Here is a 20035-nt window from a genome sequence, read left to right as displayed (position 1 = left end):
TTAGTAGAGGTCAGGGTTAGTGGAGAGCAGGGTTAGTGGAGGTCAGGGTTAGTGGAGAACAGGGGGTTAGTGGAGGTCAGGGTTAGTGGAGGTCAGGGTTAGTGGAGAACAGGGTTAGTGGAGTTCAGGGTTAGTGGAAGTCAGGGTTAGTGGAGGTCAGGGTTGGGGTTAGTGGAGGTCAGGGTTAGTGGAGAGCAGGGTTAGTGGAGGTCAGGGTTAGTGGAGAACAGGGGGTTAGTGGAGGTCAGGGTTAGTGGAGGTCAGGGTTAGTGGAGAACAGGGTTAGTGGAGTTCAGGGTTAGTGGAAGTCAGGGTTAGTGGAGGTCAGGGTTAGTAGAGGTCAGGGTTGGGGTTAGTGGAGGTCAGGGTTAGTGGAGAACAGGGTTAGTGGAGGTCAGGGTTAGTGGAGGTCAGGGTTAGTGGAGAACAGGGTTAGTGGAGAACAGGTTTAGTGGAAGTCAGGGTTAGTGGAGGTCAGGGTTAGTGGAGAACAGGGTTAGTGGAGAACAGGGTTAGTGGAGGTCAGGGTTAGTGGAGGTCAGGGTTAGTGGACGTCAGGGTTAGTGGAGAACAGGGTTAGTGGAGGTCAGGGTTAGTGGAGGTCAGGGTTAGTGGAGGTCAGGGTTAGTGGAGGTCAGGGTTAGTGGAGGTCAGGGTTAGTGGAGGTTAGTGGAGGTCAGGGTTAGTGGAGGTCAGGGTTAGTAGAGGTCAGGGTTGGGGTTAGTGGAGGTCAGGGTTAGTGGAGAACAGGGTTAGTGGAGGTCAGGGTTAGTGGAGGTCAGGGTTAGTGGAGGTTAGTGGAGGTCAGGGTTAGTGGAGGTCAGGGTTGGGGTTAGTGGAGGTCAGGGTTAGTGGAGAACAGGGTTAGTGGAGGTCAGGGTTAGTGGAGGTCAGGGTTAGTGGAGGTCAGGGTTAGTGGAGGTCAGGGTTAGTAGAGGTCAGGGTTGGGGTTAGTGGAGGTCAGGGTTAGTGGAGAACAGGGTTAGTGGAGAACAGGGTGAGTGGAGGTCAGGGTTAGTGGAGGTCAGGGTTAGTGGAGGTCAGGGTTAGTAGAGGTCAGGGTTGGGGTTAGTGGATGTCAGGGTTAGTGGAGAACAGGGTTAGTGGAGGTCAGGGTTAGTGGAGGTCAGGGTTAGTGGAGGTCAGGGTTAGTGGAGGTCAGGGTTAGTAGAGGTCAGGGTTGGGGTTAGTGGAGGTCAGGGTTAGTGGAGAACAGGGTTAGTGGAGGTCAGGGTTAGTGGAGGTCAGGGTTAGTGGAGGTCAGGGTTAGTGGAGATCAGGGTTAGTGGAGGTCAGGGTTAGTGGAGGTCAGGGTTAGTGGAGGTCAGGGTTAGTGGAGGTCAGGGTTAGTGGAGGTCAGGGTTAGTGGAGAACAGGGTTAGTGGAGAACAGGGTTAATGGAGGTCAGGGTTAGGCCTATCACTACTCACTCTGGTGTGTTGATCCAGATGATGTCCAGGTGACAGTAGTAGACACACTCCTTGTCTCTGTAGCTGTAACATGTGCAGCGCTTGTCTCTACGCCGCGCCTCAGTGATGTTCCGGGACCCATTGCTGCTGGCCCCACCTACAGCGCTGGCCACACCTACACCACTGGCCACACCCACACTGCTGGCCACACCCACACTGCTGGCCCCACCCACTGCGGTTGACCTGGGGACCAAGTTCATCTCAGTGGTCTCCAACTCTTCCCTCTCGACAACATCTTTACTGGGGGCTGAAGAACCTACATGGACATAGGAAGAGTTAATGATGAATACAATTAACAACATCTTTTTGAAATAAAATGTATTTTATTTTTTTGTAATGTAAAAGCACTTTGTCATGGTGTTAAAATGTGTCCCGTTTCAGGAAACTAGGCTTATGTCTCGGATCACTACTTCACAGGAAAACGTAAATGAAAACACATGTTTTGGGGGGGTGGGGCAGAAATTCCTTCTCGAACATGTGCTTTGTCATGTGCTTTAATGACAAACTTATATGCAAATCTGTAAATACGAATACAATTGTTAAATTAGGAGGCTAGTTGGTTAAGTCAACGCTACCCATGATTGGCTGACATTATGAGTGGGCTGGACATGCCGAGAGAGATGAGTTTGGATTGGTCTGCCATGTAGCCTGCTTCTGTCTATTGGAGCTGTAAATCCTATCTAACGTGTCTTTAAAAAACAAACACAATTGCGTAGTAAAATGTAAAACAAAAAGACTCCACTATGCAAGTATCCATTTCAATAGAACATCACTGCAACAACTGTTTCAGACCACTCGAGTCTGAGTGTACCAAATCAAATCAAATCAAATTTTATTTGTCACATACACATGGTTAGCAGATGTTAATACGAGTGTAGCGAAATGCTTGTGCTTCTAGTTCCGACAATGCAATGATAACCAACAAGTAATCTAACTAACAATTCCAAAACTACTGTCTTATACACAGTATAAGGAGATAAGGAATATGTACATAAGGATATATGAATGAGTGATGGTACAGAGCAGCATACAGTAGATGGTATCGAGTACAGTATATACATATGAGATGAGTGTGTAGACAAAGTAAACAAAGGGCATAGTTAAAGTGGCTAGTGATACATGTATTACATAAGGATGCAGTCGATGATGTAGAGTACAGTATATACATATGCATATGAGATGAATAATGTAGGGTAAGTAACATTATATAAGGTAGCATTGTTTAAAGTGGCTAGTGATATATTTACATCATTTCCCATCAATTCCCATTATTAAAATGGCTGGAGTTGGGTCAGTGTCAATGACAGTGTGTTGGCAGCAGCCACTCAATGTTAGTGGTGGCTGTTTAACAGTCTGATGGCCTTGAGATAGAAGCTGTTTTTCAGTCTCTCGGTCCCAGCTTTGATGCACCTGTACTGACCTCGCCTTCTGGATGATAGCGGGGTGAACAGGCAGTGGTTCGGGTGGTTGATGTCCTTGATGATCTTTATGGCCTTCCTGTAACAACGGGTGGTGTAGGTGTCCTGGAGGGCAGGTAGTTTGCCCCGGTGATGCGTTGTGCAGTCCTCACTACCCTCTGGAGAGCCTTACGGTTGAGGGCGGAGCAGTTGCCATACCAGGCGGTGATACAGCCCGCCAGGATGCTCTCGATTGTGCATCTGTAGAAGTTTGTGAGTGCTTTTGGTGACAAGCCGAATTTCTTCAGCCTCCTGAGGTTGAATAGGCGCTGCTGCGCCTTCTTCACGACGCTGTCAGTGTGAGTGGACCAATTCAGTTTGTCTGTGATGTGTATGCCGAGGAACTTAAAACTAGCTACCCTCTCCACTACTGTTCCATCGATGTGGATAGGGGGGAGTTCCCTCTGCTGTTTCCTGAAGTCCACAATCATCTCCTTAGTTTTGTTGACGTTGAGTGTGAGGTTATTTTCCTGACACCACACTCCGAGGGCCCTCACCTCCTCCCTGTAGGCCGTCTCGTCGTTGTTGGTAATCAAGCCTACCACTGTTGTGTCGTCCGCAAGCTTGATGATTGAGTTGGAGGCGTGCGTGGCCACGCAGTCGTGGGTGAACAGGGAGTACAGGAGAGGGCTCAGAACGCACCCTTGTGGGGCCCCCGTGTTGAGGATCAGCGGGGAGGAGATGTTGTTGCCTACCCTCACCACCTGGGGGCGGCCCGTCAGGAAGTCCAGTACCCAGTTGCACAGGGCGGGGTCGAGACCCAGGGTCTCGAGCTTGATGACGAGCTTGGAGGGTACTATGGTGTTGAATGCCAAGCTGTAGTCGATGTACAGCATTCTCACATAGGTATTCCTTTTGTCCAGGTGGGTTAGGGCAGTGTGCAGTGTGGTTGAGATTGCATCGTCTGTGGACCTATTTGGGCGGTAAGCAAATTGGAGTGGGTCTAGGGTGTCAGGTAGGGTGGAGGTGATATGGTCCTTGACTAGTCTCTCAAAGCACTTCATGATGACGGAAGTGAGTGCTACGGGGCAGTAGTCGTTTAGCTCAGTTACCTTAGCTTTCTTGGGAACAGGAACAATGGTGGCCCTCTTGAAGCATGTGGGAACAGCAGACTGGTATAGGGATTGATTGAATATGTCCGTAAACACACCGGCTAGCTGGTCTGCGCATGCTTTGAGGGCGCGGCTGGGGATGCCGTCTGGGCCTGCAGCCTTGCGAGGGTCAACACGTTTAAATGTCTTACTCACCTCGGCTGCAGTGAAGGAGAGACCGCATGTTTTCGTTGCAGGCCGTGTCAGGGGCACTGTATTGTCCTCAAAGCGGGCAAAAAAGTTATTTAGTCTGCCTGGGAGCAAGACATCCTGGTCCGTGACTGGGCTGGGTTCCTTCTTGAAGTCCGTGATTGACTGTAGACCCTGCCACATGCATCTTGTGTCTGAGCCATTGAATTGAGATTCCACTTTGTCTCTGTACTGACGCTTAGCTTGTTTAATAGCCTTGCGGAGGGAATAGCTGCATTGTTTATATTCGGACATGTTACCAGACACCTTGCCCTGATTAAAAGCAGTGGTTCGCGCTTTCAGTTTCACGCGAATGCTGCCATCAATCCACGGTTTCTGGTTTGGGAATGTTTTTATCATTGCTATGGGAACGACATCTTCGACGCACGTTCTAATGAACTCGCACACCGAATCAGCGTATTCGTCAATATTTCCATCTGACGCAATACGAAACATGTCCCAGTCCACGTGATGGAAGCAGTCTTGGAGTAATATAATAATAATAATAATATGAGTGTAGAGTCAGCTTGTTCTGACCAGCGTTGGACAGACCTCAGCGTGGGAGCCTCTTGTTTTAATTTCTGCCTGTAGGCAGGGATCAGCAAAATGGAGTCGTGGTCAGCTTTTCCGAAAGGGGGGGCGGGGCAGGGCCTTATATGCGTCGCGGAAGTTAGAGTAACAATGATCCAAGGTTTTACCACCCCTGGTTGCGCAATCGATATGCTGATAAAATTTAGGGAGTCTTGTTTTCAGATTAGCTTTGTTAAAATCCCCAGCTACAATGAATGCAGCCTCCGGATAAATGGTTTCCAGTTTGCAAAGAGTTCAATAAAGTTCGTTCAGAGCCATCGATGTGTCTGCTTGGGGGGGGATATATACGGCTGTGATTATAATCGAAGAGAATTCTCTTGGAAGATAATGCGGTCTACATTTGATTGTGAGGAATTCTAAATCAGGTGAACAGAAGGATTTGAGTTCCTGTATGTTTCCTTCATCACACCATGTCCCGTTAGTCATGAGGCATACGCCCCCGCCACTCTTCTTACCAGAGAGATGTTTGTTTCTGTCGGCGCGATGCGTGGAGAAACCCGTTGGCTGCACCTCCCTGGATAGCGTCTTCCCAGTAAGCCATGTTTCCGTAAAGCAGAGAATGTTGCAGTCTCTGATGTCCCTCTGGAATGCCACCCTTGCTCGGATTTCATCAACCTTGTTGTCGAGAGACTGGACATTGGCAAGAAGAATGCTGGGAAGTGGTGCGCGATGTGCCCGTCTCCGGAGTCTGACCAGAACACCGCGGCGTTTCCCTCTTTTTCGGAGTCGTTTCCTTGGGTCGCTGCATGCGATCCATTCCGTTGTCCTGTTTGTAAGGCAGAACACAGGATCCGCGTCGCGGAAAACATATTCTTGGTCGTACTGATGGTGAGTTGACGCTGATCTTATATTCAGTAGTTCTTCTCGACTGTATGTAATGAAACCTAAGATGACCTGGGGTACTAATGTAAGAAATAACACGTAAAAAAACAAAAAACTGCATAGTTTCCTAGGAACGCGAAGCGAGGCGGCCATCTCAGTCGGCGCCGGAAGTATATCAGAGAGTAGAATAACTGATAAATTTTACCAACGCTCAACACCCGTTTAATATGGCCGGTGTCAGTAAACGGCAGCAAAAAAAGCGTAGTTAAATTGTTGCCAGGAGCACATTTACAGTCGTTCTGGATAACATTATTGAAGGAAAGAGGTTGCAGTCTGCCAAGTTGTTTTCATCGCAAGTTAATAATATCCTCTACGGGATCGGTGTCTCTGTACCGGGATGGTTGATGCTAACCTACGCTAATGTGACTAGAATGATGATGTAAGTACCAGCCATCTTTCCAGGACTAAGACATGTCTTATATGGACAGAAAGCTTAAATTGTTGTTCATCTAACTGCGGTGTCCAATTTACAGTAGCTATTACAGTGAAAAAATACAGTGGTATTGTTTGAGGAGAGAGAACAGGAACAAAACACTTTTGTCACGCCAACTGGTTTGATACATTCACCTCTGAAGGTAAATAATGTACTTACATTCAGTAATCTGGCTCTGATTTGTCATCCTGAGGGTCTCAGAGATAAAATTGAGCATATTTTTGTTTGATAAAATACATTTTTATATTCAAATGTAGGAACTGGGTTCAGCCTTGCAGCCTTGCTGTTTCTGGCTCCACACCCACCCCACCCAGCTATCTAGATGTGTGAAGGTTAGTGGATTTTCTGTAGGGAAGCTAATGATCCATCATGTATGACATTCACATGATGAAGAAAAAAAACATATTTTTTATAATTTTTATTATTTGTATTATCTTTTACCAAATCTAATGTGTTATATTCTCCTACATTCATTTAATGGAGTTAGCCAGGTGTGTCTGACGTGATTACGGCCATCTACTGTATAATAATGCCTAAATATCTGGAATGTGTCTCTCAGCATCAGTTGAACAAACCTGACTCTCCTCCATCAGTCATACAAGGAGAATGGTCTAATGCCTCCCATCAGAAAGTCCTGTAGGACACACCTGTCTCTCCTCATACAAGGAGAATGGTCTAATGCCTCCCATCAGAAAGACCTGTAGGACACACCTGTCTCTCCCCATACAAGGAGAATGGTCTAATGCCTCCCATCAAAAAGACCTGTAGAACACACCTGTCTGTCCTCATACAAGGAGAATGGTCTAATGCCTCCCATCAGAAAGACCTGTAGAACACACCTGTCTCTTCACATACAAGGAGAATGGTCTAATGCCTCCCACCAGAAAGACCTGTAGGACACACCTGTCTCTCCTCACCAGTCATACAAGGAGAATGGTCTAATGCCTCCCACCAGAAAGACCTGTAGGACACACCTGTCTCTCCTCATACAAGGAGAATGGTCTAATGCCTCCCATCAGAAAGACCTGTAGGACACACCTGTCTCTCCCCATACAAGGAGAATGGTCTAATGCCTCCCATCAGAAAGACCTGTAGGACACACCTGTCTCTCCCCATACAAGGAGAATGGTCTAATGCCTCCCATCAGAAAGACCTGTAGGACACACCTGTCTCTCCTCATACAAGGAGAATGGTCTAATGCCTCCCATCAAAAAGACCTGTAGAACACACCTGTCTCTCCTCATACAAGGAGAATGGTCTAATGCCTCCCATCAGAAAGACCTGTAGAATACACCTGTCTCTCCTCATACAAGGAGAATGGTCTAATGCCTCCCACCAGAAAGACCTGTAGGACACACCTGTCTCTCCTCACCAGTCATACAAGGAGAATGGTCTAATGCCTCCCACCAGAAAGACCTGTAGGACACACCTGTCTCTCCTCACCAGTCATACAAGGAGAATGGTCTAATGCCTCCCATCAGAAAGAGAGCTGGCCCAAGCAAGCACAGGTTACACCTGAAGCATGAGGACGTGCAGCGAGTGGTGAACTTCATCAACAACTCCGCAGAGGATAATGCCATAGTGCTACCAGGACGCCACCCAGGACACAAACACGTTGGTGGAAAGCTGCTGCCGTCCGCTGTGACAAAAGCAGCAGTGTGGCGTCTCTACAAGGAATCGATGACAACACTTGGTGTGTAAAACATAAACAAGTTGACCTCCAACATGGTTGACACTACTTTTATTGATCTAATAATATAATAATAATAATAATAATAATAATAATAATATATAATAATAAATAATAATAATATATGCCATTTAGCAGACGCTTTTATCCAAAGCGACTTACAGTCATGTGTGCATACATTCTACGTATGGGTGGTCCCGGGAATCAAACCCACTACCCTGGCGTTACAAGCGCCATGCTCTACCAACTGAGCTACAGAAGGACCATATTTCTGTGTTTTCCAGAGGAATGTGTGTTATCGTTGTATCTTCCAGGTTACAACATGACGTTATGCTGTGCTGCTGCTCCGCACATTTGTAGGTAATTGAAACTTAGCTGATAATGATGAATTAAAACATGATATGTTTCACGTTACATTTTCTTTTCATGAACTTATCATAATGTTATTTTGCTGTTTGCAGGTATCCTTCTGACCCTATACAGCCAGGTCCCATCTACAGTTGAAGTCGGAAGTTTACATAAACTTAGGTTGGAGTCATTAAAACTTGTTTTTCAACCACTCCACAAATTTCTTGTTAACTAACTATAGTTTTGGCAAGTCTGTTAGGACATCTATTTTTGCGTGACACAAGTAATTTATCCAACAATTGTTTACAGACAGATTATTTCACTTATAATTCACTGTCTCACTATTCCAGTGGGTCAGAAGTTTACATACACCAAGGGGACTGTGCCTTTAAACAGCTTGGAAAATTCCAGAAAATGATGACATGGCTTTAGAAGCTTCTGATAGTCTAATTGACATCATTTGAGTCAATTGGAGGTGTACCTGTGGATGTATTTCAAAGTCTACCTTCAAACTCAGTGCGTCTTTGCTTGACATCATGGGAAAATCAAAAGAAATCAGCCAAGACCTCAGAAAAAGAATTGTAGACCTCCGCAAGTCTGGTTCATCCTTGGAATTATTATTGTGGGAAGCTTGTGGAAAGCTACCCAAAACGTTTGCCCCAAGTTAAACAATTGAAAGGCAATGCTACCAAATACTAATTGAGTGTATATAAACTTCTGACCCACTGGGAATGTGATGAAAGAAATAAAAGCTTAAATAAATAATTCTCTCTATTATTAGTCTGACATTTCACATTTTTTTAATAAAGTGGTGATCCTAACTGACCTAAAACAAGGAATTTTTACTAGGATTAAACGTCAGGAATTGTGAAAAAGTGGAATGTATTTGGCTAAGGTGTATGTAAACTTCAGACTTCAACTGTATTATTTAACACCTCGCAACTGTGGCTTGTTTGCTGTTAAGAAATACTTGAAGGCATGTCATCCAGCACCATTTCTTCACCAACTATGGAGTTGTTTTCTGCTGTGAAGAAATACCACACCAACTACTTCATTGTTGTATGGAGGGAAACACGTGTGGACTGCAGTGGCCAAAACAAGAACAAGTTTGTGCTCTGCTATTGTGCCTGGTGGACCAATGCACAAGCTCCACCACAGTCTGGACCTTCACTTCCTGATCACAGGCCACACCAAGTTGGTGCTTCGACCTCATCAAGCAGCGCTTCAGAAAGACCAGAGTGAACACTTTGTCTGAGATTACTGGTGTTGTGAAGGACAGCACAGAGACGGGGGGGTCAACATCCCACAGCTGGTTGGACTGGAGGTGGAAAGCTACGGCTGGCAACAACACCTGACTCCGTACTTCAGGCTGCTGCCACAGATCAAGCAGTACTTCAGGCCACAGATCAAGCAGCACTTCAGGCCACAGATCAAGCAGTACTTCAGGCCACAGATCAAGCAGCACTTCAGGCCACAGATCAAGCAGCACTTCAGGCCACAGATCAAGCAGCACTTCAGGCCGCTGCCACAGATCAAGCAGCACTTCAGGCCACAGATCAAGCAGTACTTCAGGCCACAGATCAAGCAGTACTTCAGGCCACAGATCAAGCAGTACTTCAGGCCACAGATCAAGCAGCACTTCAGGCCACAGATCAAGCAGTACTTCAGGCCACAGATCAAGCAGCACTTCAGGCCGCTGCCACAGATCAAGCAGCACTTCAGGTGAACATTATGTTCATTACATTGTATGATGTCGTTCTTCTTATCCAAACTTTGGAGGGGAAATGATGTTGGTTATTTCCTGTTTTACGGCTTCGATGCTCTGGAGCCTGGTGTTGTTGTCTCCAGGGAGCGTTCGGACTCAGTCGGGATTCCAGGTTTCAGCTGCTGCGGAACACTGACGCCCTCCCTCCTATAGATGGTTTGCATTAGAACCACCTGGACTGGACAGACTTATGTTCTTGAGAAAATCCGGGAGTTTTGTGAGGAGAGGCACCAACAAAGACAAGGGCAGGACAGAAACTCTCAGAATATAGATTAGGTTTGGACACACCAGTAATCAACACTATCTGCTGTGCCTCTATTCACATGATTCTCTCCTAACACTGTGACGACCCTCCCACTCTGTCTGCCGACTCCGCCCACCTCCCACCCTCCCACTCTGTCTCCCGACTCCGCCCACCTCCCACCCTCCCACTCTGTCTGCCGACTCCGCCCACCTCCCACCTTCCCACTCTATCTGCCGTATTCTCTCTGTTATTTCCTTATTAGGATGCTGGTGGGCGGAGTTGGGAGGGTCGTCAGCTACATGGGTAACACCTGGGCCAGGTGTCTCCCAGGATAAATAGACATCTTCCCCATTCATGGAGGAGACTCTCTCCATGCAGACACCTGTTGTAGATTCTGTTGTGGTTCTTGGTGGCCTTTTGTTTGTTTGCTTTGGCACCTTTCATCACCCTGCATTATCACATTCATGCAAAACACTCACTTACACTACTGATTACTGATTACACACACCATTGTATATTATACTTAGTTGCTTTAGTTAATAAATATATATTTTGCTACTCCTTATCTCCACGTTGTCTCCCTTTGTTACGGGCTTTGAGCCGGTTCGTGGCAACACACACTCCACACGTTGCTGCTACTATTTTTTATATCCTGCTGCTCAGTCACTGATTGCATACATATAACTACCTCGTCTATCACTGATATTGTTATTGATATTGTTCTTAGTTTATATTATATTATTTATATTGATTATATCACTGATATTGTTATTGATATTGTTCTTAGTGTATATTATATTATTTATATTGATTATATCACTGATATTGTTATTGATATTGTTCTTAGTGTATATTATATTATTTATATTGATTATATCACTGATATTGTTATTGATATTGTTCTTAGTTTATATTATATTATTTATATTGATTATATCACTGATATTGTTATTGATATTGTTCTTAGTGTATATTATATTATTTATATTGATTATATCACTGATATTGTTATTGATATTGTTCTTAGTGTATATTATATTATTTATATTGATTATATCACTGATATTGTTATTGATATTGTTCTTAGTGTATATTATATTATTTATATTGATTATATCACTGATATTGTTATTGATATTGTTCTTAGTTTATATTATATTATTTATATTGATTATATCACTGATATTGTTATTGATATTGTTCTTAGTGTATATTATATTATTTATATTGATTATATCACTGATATTGTTATTGATATTGTTCTTAGTTTATATTATATTATTTATATTGATTATATTTCTGATATTGCTACTATTGATTATATCACTGATATTGTTATTGATATTGTTCTTAGTGTATATTATATTATTTATATTGATTATATTTCTGATATTGCTACTGCAACCATTTGGCTGCACCGTCTACACCTTCTGTAGAGACCCATCCACTTAGCTACATATGGTTGGGAGTTATAGCATTTCTTTCACATGACCCATCAAGTGTGTCTGGGTCAGCGTCATCTAATATTAATAAAATATTTTTCATCTGGACACTTTGTCTACCTGAATTTTTCCTTATCGTAGGCACTTTTAGTCTTAATCTTTACTACACTACTCACTCTGTTTAGCACAGTAATGTGAACAACAACATGACCTGCACCAAAGTCAGATTAGGATATAGCCCAAGGACTCGATAAAGTGTAGTTTTACCATATAATAATATAATAATAATAATATTATAGTTTTACCAGGAGTTTTTCCTTATTGTAGGCTACTACTTTTACCATTTTTAGTCTTTAAATCTTTGGTTGTTTACTAAACTACTCACTGTGTTTAAAACATGGCCTCACATGTGGATCCTTAAAGAGATGGGTGGGGCTAAGGCTTAAGAGGGTGTGAACGATGCTGAATGGGTGGGGCTAAGGCTTAAGAGGGTGTGAACGATATTGAATGGGTGGGGCTAAGGCTTAAGAGGGTGTGAACGATGCTGAATGGCTGTAGACAAAGAAGAGCTCTCCAGCAGGTGTACCCAAAACATTCAAGGGCCATTTTCTCGAAAGTGAGTTTACAAGTTTATTGACTTTCAAAGCAGAATGATGATGTACATTCCCGTTGTTCCTCAAATGCAGTGTATTATTATTATTATTATTTATTATATATCATTTAGTAGTGCCGTGTCTCTACTTTTATCTAATGTAAAAAACACAATTTCAAATGCATCTACATAAGACCGAATTGAGGTGGTCGGTCACAAATGGCACCCTATTCCCTACATAGTGCACTGTGTTTGACCTGGGCCCCTAGGGAACAATTTGCTACTTGGGATACGTCCATCCATCTGGAGCAGGAAATGACAGTGGGGTGACTGATTGGAGATGGGGCTGATGGACTTCATGCTTGTATAAAGAAAGACAGCTTTTCACTGCGTTGAGAAATCAAATTCCTTCAGTCAGGAGCAGGACAGAGACAGAAACAGACAAGACCGATTTCAGCCGATCGGTCACAAATATTAATATTAATAGAGGGTAAAAAGGTGACAGTATTTTTTACAACCTTGAAAAATAGAAAAGGAAACATTTTGATACAATATCTACACTACATGACCAAAAGTATGTGGACACCCGCTCGTCGACCATCTCATTCCAAAATCATGGGTATTAATATGGAGTTGTTCCCCCCTTTGCTGCTATAATAGCCTCCACTCTTCTGGGAAGGCTTTCCACTAGATGATGGAACATTGCTGCTATAACAGCCTCCACTCTTCTGGGAAGGCTTTCCACTAGATGATGGAACATTGCTGCTATAACAGCCTCCACTCTTCTGGGAAGGCTTTCCACTAGATGTTGGAACATTGCTGCTATAACAGTCACCACTCTTCAGGGAAGGCTTTCCACTAGATGTTGGAACATTGCTGAGGGGACATGCCACAAGAGCATTAGTGAGGTCGGGCACTGGCTCACATAGGCCTGGCTCACAGTCAGAGTTGCAATTCATCCCAAAGGTTTTCGATGGGGGTTGAGGTGAGGGCTTTGTGCAGGTCAGTCAAGTTCTTCCACACCGATCTCAACAAACCATTTCTGTATGGACTTTGCTTTGATTTGTGCATTGGGGCATTGTCATGCAGAAACAGGCAAGGGCCTTCCCCAAACTGTTTGCACAAAGTTGGAAGCACAAAATCCTCTAGAATGTCATTGTATGCTGTAGCGTTAATATCTCCCTTCAATGGAACTAAGGGGTCTAGCCCGAACCATGAAAAACAGCCCCAGACCATTATTCCTCCTCCACCAAACTTTACAGTTGGCACTATGCATTGGGGCAGGTCATTCTCCTGACATCCGCCAAACCCAGATTCAACCGAGGACAGATGATTTTTACGCGCTATGCACTTCAGCACTCGCCGGTCCCATTCTGTAAGGTTGTGTGGCCTACCACTTAGCAGCTGAGCCGTTGTTGCTCCTAAACGTTCCATTTTCACAAGAACACAACTCACAGTTGACCGGGGCAGCTCTGGCAGGGCAGACATTTGACGAACTGAATTGATGGAAAGGTGGCATCCTATGACGGTGACACGTTGAAAGTCACTGAACTCTTCAGTACGGGCCATTCTACTTGCCAATGTTTGTCTATGGAGATTGCATGACTGTGATAGATTTTATACACCTGTCAGCAACGGGTGTGGCTGAAATTGCCAAATCCACTCATTTAAAGGGGTGTTTGTATATATATATATATATATAGTGTATCTACATTCAATGAAGTGTCCTGACTCCCCCAGTATTAAAATACAAATGACTAAATATGCAGTGATCGCTGAAGGTATTCCAAGAACGTCTATCCCACCCCTGTATGCGGGTTACAACGGATTTCTTAACAGCATCCCCAGGCTAATTGAGGAAAGGGGAGGAAGTGTCTGGGAAGAATAGACCTGTAGTTGATTTACTAGGTTTCACACTAGGCTTTTAAGTAACCCAAAAATATTTCACAGCGATGTGCATGCACTGTGGTCTCAAAGGACACTGCAGAGTCACTGAGTAAACGTGCCTAAACCCCCAACCTTCAAAATCTTTTTTTTTTAAAATCCGTAATGAATGCTCCTCATTTAAATGAATATTCAAAAGTAATAATCAATATAAAATTAATAATCTTGAAAGAAAAACTTTAAACATATTTCAACTTGAAGCACTGACACTGATAGATTAAATACACATTCATGAAATCTTATAGATACATGAACATTACTGCTACTTCTTCGAAGGAAGATATTCGTGGACATTCATGTTCTGATAATTCTTCACAGGAAGATACATCTAAAGTATTGAAGTAGACTAATAAAAGTAAAAGTTCAGTTTACATTGAATGTAGACTACTGGTATTTATTCTCTCAGTGTCCTGTCTCTCCAGCAGAAACAACAGTTTAATAACTCAACTCAGGAGTTTTTATTCTCTCAGTGTCCTGTCTCTCCAGCAGAAACAACAGTTTACTAACTCAACTCAGGAGTATTTATTCTCTCAGTGTCCTGTCTCTCCAGCAGAAACAACAGTTTAATAACTCAACTCAGGAGTTTTATTCTCTCAGTGTCCTGTCTCCCCAGCAGAAACAACAGTTTACTAACTCAACTCAGGAGTATTTATTCTCTCAGTGTCCTGTCTCTCCAGCAGAAACAACAGTTTACTAACTCAACTCGGGAGTTTTTATTCTCTCAGTGTCCTGTCTCTCCAGCAGAAACAACAGTTTACTAACTCAACTCGGGAGTTTTTATTCTCTCAGTGTCCTGTCTCTCCAGCAGAAACAACAGTTTACTAACTCAACTCGGGAGTTTTTATTCTCTCAGTGTCCTGTCTCCCCAGCAGAAACAACAGTTTAATAACTCAACTCAGGAGTATTTATTCTCTCAGTGTCCTGTCTCTCCAGCAGAAACAACAGTTTACTAACTCAACTCGGGAGTTTTTATTCTCTCAGTGTCCTGTCTCTCCAGCAGAAACAACAGTTTAATAACTCAACTCAGGAGTTTTTATTCTCTCAGTGTCCTGTCTCTCCAGCAGAAACAACAGTTTACTAACTCAACTCGGGAGTTTTTATTCTCTCAGTGTCCTGTCTCTCCAGCAGAAACAACAGTTTACTAACTCAACTCAGGAGTTTTTATTCTCTCAGTGTCCTGTCTCCCCAGCAGAAACAACAGTTTACTAACTCAACTCGGGAGTTTTTATTCTCTCAGTGTCCTGTCTCCCCAGCAGAAACAACAGTTTACTAACTCAACTCAGGAGTTTTTATTCTCTCAGTGTCCTGTCTCTTCAGCAGAAACAACAGTTTACTAACTCAACTCAGGAGTTTTTATTCTCTCAGTGTCCTGTCTCCCCAGCAGAAACAGCAGTTTACTAACTCAACTCAGGAGTATTTATTCTCTCAGTGTCCTGTCTCCCCAGCAGAAACAACAGTTTACTAACTCAACTCAGATGAAACAGATCATTCTTCAAACTTACCATTTGCAAAGACAGCTGCTAGTCCAATTAAAAGTAGAACTCCCAGATCCATCAGAGAAACATTAGCCATACCACATCAGATATATAAAAAAAACTGGAACAAAAAAGAGCACACAAAAAAAAGAATGAATAAAATATGAAAAAGTACAAAATAAAGATCAGACTACATAGAATCCCATAGTGAGTAGAATGTTGATCAGACTACATAGAATCCCATAGTGAGTAGAATGTTGATCAGACTACATAGAATCCCATAGTGAGTAGAATGTTGATCAGACTACATAGAATCCCATAGTGAGTAGAATGTTGATCAGACTGAGTAGAATGTTGATAGAATCCCATAGTGAGTAGAATGTTGATCAGACTACATAGAACATAGTGAGTAGAATCCATAGAATCCCATAGTGAGTAGAATGTTGATCAGACTACATAGAATCCCATAGTGAGTAGAAATCAGACTACATAGAATCCCATAGTGAGTAGAATGTTGATCAGACTACATAGAATCCCATAGTGAGTAGAATGTTGATCAGACTACATAGAATCCCATAGTGAGTAGAATGTTGATCAGACTACATAGAATCCCATAGTGAGTAGAATGTTTACATAGAATCCCATAGTGAGTAGAATGTTGATCAGACCACATAGAATCCCATAGTGAGTAGAATGTTGATCAGACTACATAGAATCCCATAGTGAGTAGAATGTTGATCAGACTACATAGAATCCCATAGTGAGTAGAATGTTGATCAGACTACATAGAATCCCATAGTGAGTAGAATGTTGATCAGACTACATAGAATCCCATAGTGAGTAGAATGTTGATCAGACTACATAGAATCCCATAGTGAGTAGAATGTTGATCAGACTACATAGAATCCCATAGTGAGTAGAATGTTGATCAGACTACATAGAATCCCATAGTGAGTAGAATGTTGATCAGACTACATAGAATCCCATAGTGAGTAGAATGTTGATCAGACTACATAGAATCCCATAGTGAGTAGAATGTTGACTGACGACACTGACAGAATCTTGTTGGGTTCCAGACTGCTATGTTCCTGCAGAGACCCACATTGTTGCTGTCTGCTAAAAGTCTGTTCAAAGATGTCCAGTAGGCTTTAGAGCGCAGTGCAGTGGTCTCTCCTCTACTGTCGGTGATGCAGAAGTGAAGGAGAACTGATATTCCTGTCTGCACAGCGGCCTCTTTATAGCTGCATTGAGCAGTGGTGATACCTGAACACTCACAGACATACACACACACGCACGCACCCCCCCCCACACACACACACGCACACACACATTCAGGACCATAGTTGAAATTGCCACAGGGGACGATGGGGACACAATATTCAGAACAGGTCGATATGAAATATGACCTATAATTCATTACAACATAAGTGAAATCATTTTCCTTCCCCCAAAATATTAATGAAGGATGTTAGAAAGCACCTTTTCTGTGTTGGAATGGTGTGGCTGTACCGCAACAACATAATGGTGTGGCTGTACCGCAACAACATAATGGTGTGGCTGTACCGCAACAACATAATGGTGTGTGGGTATACCAATGCGAGTAGACCACTAATTGGCCAGCTCATTCTCCTCAGGATGACATCATCCTCGATGAAGACATGGCAAGGTATGTTTTTAAAAGTGTTGTTCTCCAATATATTATGCTCTGGCCACAAATAGTATAGGATGAGTCAACAACATTATTTAGGTATGAGAAAATGAACTTTTAAACAATCATTTAAACATTTGATATTAAAAAAATGGACTGTATTTTTCAATATAAAAATGTGTTTTATCCATGAATTTCTTTATACCAAACATTTCATTATTTCTATCAAAAGTTGGAATTATTGATATATATAAATTAAATTATTGATTAAAAAAATACAATTATTGATATAAAAAATGCAATGACTATATGATAAAATATGATATGATAAAATATGACTATATGATAAAATGTGTAGGCTGTTATGGGTTATGATGATGATGGCTGGGGAGAGTGATTCACATCACCAAGTTAAGTGAAAATACCTAAGATTAAATAGTCACACCAATTAATATTTTGAAACATTCAAAATATAGATCACATTCTTCATTAAGAAGAGCACGAAGAGAAATGCCAATCATTTATATTTAAAGAAAATAATGTTTATTGAAGAATACATGTATTCAGTTAGACCTACTCTGTTTGCTTCAAACGCCTCACAAATGTAGGCTGTGACATTTTCTCTTTGTGTTTATTAATGTGCTTTAATTAAAATATATATTATTGTCTTTATCTAAATACACACTTAGTGCTCTATTCAGTCTGTATGATGAAGCATTACAGATTTCATGACAGAACATTTAAGGTCATTTAAGGTCATTGATTAATTTCTAGACATGCAGAGTTTACTGTGAAAGCAGTCTCTGCTAATGGGGGAACATTACCTTTAATGAAGTCTCTGCTAATGGGGGAACATTACCTTTAATGAAGTCTCTGCTAATGGGGGAACATTACCTTTAATGCAGTCTCTGCTAATGGGGGAACATTACCTTTAATGCAGTCTCTGCTAATGAGGGAACATTACCTTTAATGCAGTCTCTGCTAATGAGGGAACATTACCTTTAATGAAGTCTCTGCTAATGGGGGAACATTACCTTTAATGAAGTCTCTGCTAATGGGGGAACATTACCTTTAATGAAGTCTCTGCTAATGGGGGAACATTACCTTTAATGAAGTCTCTGCTAATGGGGGAACATTACCTTTAATGAAGTCTCTGCTAATGGGGGAACATTACCTTTAATGAAGTCTCTGCTAATGGGGGAACATTACCTTTAATGCAGTCTCTGCTAACTTTAATGAAGGGGAACATTACCTTTAATGCAGTCTCTGCTAATGGGGGAACATTACCTTTAATGAAGTCTCTGGGAACATTACCTTTAATGAAGTCTCTGCTGGGGGAACATTACCTTTAATAATGGGGGGGGAACATTACCTTTAATGCAGTCTCTGCTAATGGGGGAACATTACCTTTAATGCAGTCTCTGCTTGGGGAACATTACCTTTAATGAAGTCTCTGCTAATGGGGAACATTACCTTTAATGAAGTCTCTGCTAATGGGGGAACATTACCTTTAATGAAGTCTCTGCTAATGGGGGAACATTACCTTTAATGCAGTCTCTGCTAACTGGGGAACATTACCTTTAATGCAGTCTCTGCTAATGGGGGAACATTACCTTTAATGAAGTCTCTGCTAACTGGGGAACATTACCTTTAATGAAGTCTCTGCTAATGGGGAACATTACCTTTAATGAAGTCTCTGCTAACGGGGGGAACATTACCTTTAATGAAGTCTCTGAACATTACCTTTAATGCAGTCTAATGGGGGAACATTACCTTTAATGAAGTCTCTGCTAACTGGGGGAACATTACCTTTAATGCAGTCTCTGCTAATGGGGGAACATTACCTTTTAATGAACAGTCTCTGCTAATGGGGGAACATTACCTTTAATGAAGTCTCTGCTAATGGGGGAACATTACGGGGAACATTACCTTTAATGCAGTCTCTGCTAATGGGGGAACATTACCTTTAATGAAGTCTCTGCTAATGGGGGAACATTACCTTTAATGCAGTCTGCTAATGGGGGAACATTACCTTTAATGCAGTCTCTGCTAATGGGGGAACATTACCTTTAATGAAGTCTCTGCTAACGGGGGAACATTACCTTTAATGAAGTCTCTGCTAACTGGGGAACATTACCTTTAATGCAGTCTCTGCTAATGGGGGAACATTACCTTTAATGCAGTCTCTGCTAACGGGGGAACATTACCTTTAATGCAGTCTCTGCTAATGGGGGAACATTACCTTTAATGCAGTCTCTGCTAATGGGGGAACATTACCTTTAATGCAGTCTCTGCTAACTGGGGAACATTACCTTTAATGAAGTCTCTGCTAATGGGGGAACATTACCTTTAATGCAGTCTCTGCTAACGGGGGAACATTACCTTTAATGCAGTCTCTGCTAACGGGGGAACATTACCTTTAATGAAGTCTCTGCTAACGGGGGAACATTACCTTTAATGCAGTCTCTGCTAACGGGGGAACATTACCTTTAATGCAGTCTCTGCTAACGGGGGAACATTACCTTTAATGCAGTCTCTGCTAATGGGGGAACATTACCTTTAATGCAGTCTCTGCTAACGGGGGAACATTACCTTTAATGCAGTCTCTGCTAACAGGGGAACATTACCTTTAATGCAGTCTCTGCTTACGGGGGAACATTACCTTTAATGAATTCTCTGTTAATGGGGGAACATAATTGGTATTGAATAGAGCCCTTAGATCACCTTCCTCCCAGATATTCACCTTCCTCCCAGATATTCACCTTCCTCCCAGAT

General features: G+C 42.6%; 1 protein-coding gene across 1 annotated transcript in view; it reads right to left on the bottom strand.

The window, feature by feature from the left end:
* LOC124032448 (endothelin-3-like) overlaps positions 1 to 16807 on the bottom strand; it is a gene marked incomplete at its 3' end in the record, with an annotated part of 65435 nt that extends 48628 nt beyond the window's left edge. The window contains exons 1-3 of the mRNA XM_046344852.1: positions 16715 to 16807; positions 15640 to 15733; positions 1431 to 1725 (exon numbers count right to left, since the gene is read on the bottom strand). Of these exons, the coding sequence (XP_046200808.1) occupies positions 1431 to 1725; positions 15640 to 15709 (365 nt within the window). The remainder of the gene's footprint in view (positions 1 to 1430; positions 1726 to 15639; positions 15734 to 16714) is intronic.
* Positions 16808 to 20035: the final 3228 nt, after the last annotated feature.

Source organism: Oncorhynchus gorbuscha, linkage group LG03 (assembly GCF_021184085.1).
Source record: "Oncorhynchus gorbuscha isolate QuinsamMale2020 ecotype Even-year linkage group LG03, OgorEven_v1.0, whole genome shotgun sequence".
NCBI classification, from domain to species: Eukaryota; Metazoa; Chordata; class Actinopteri; order Salmoniformes; family Salmonidae; genus Oncorhynchus; species Oncorhynchus gorbuscha.
The sequence above is the reverse complement of the archived record's forward strand: the minus strand, read 5'-3'. Positions and strand labels throughout refer to the sequence as shown.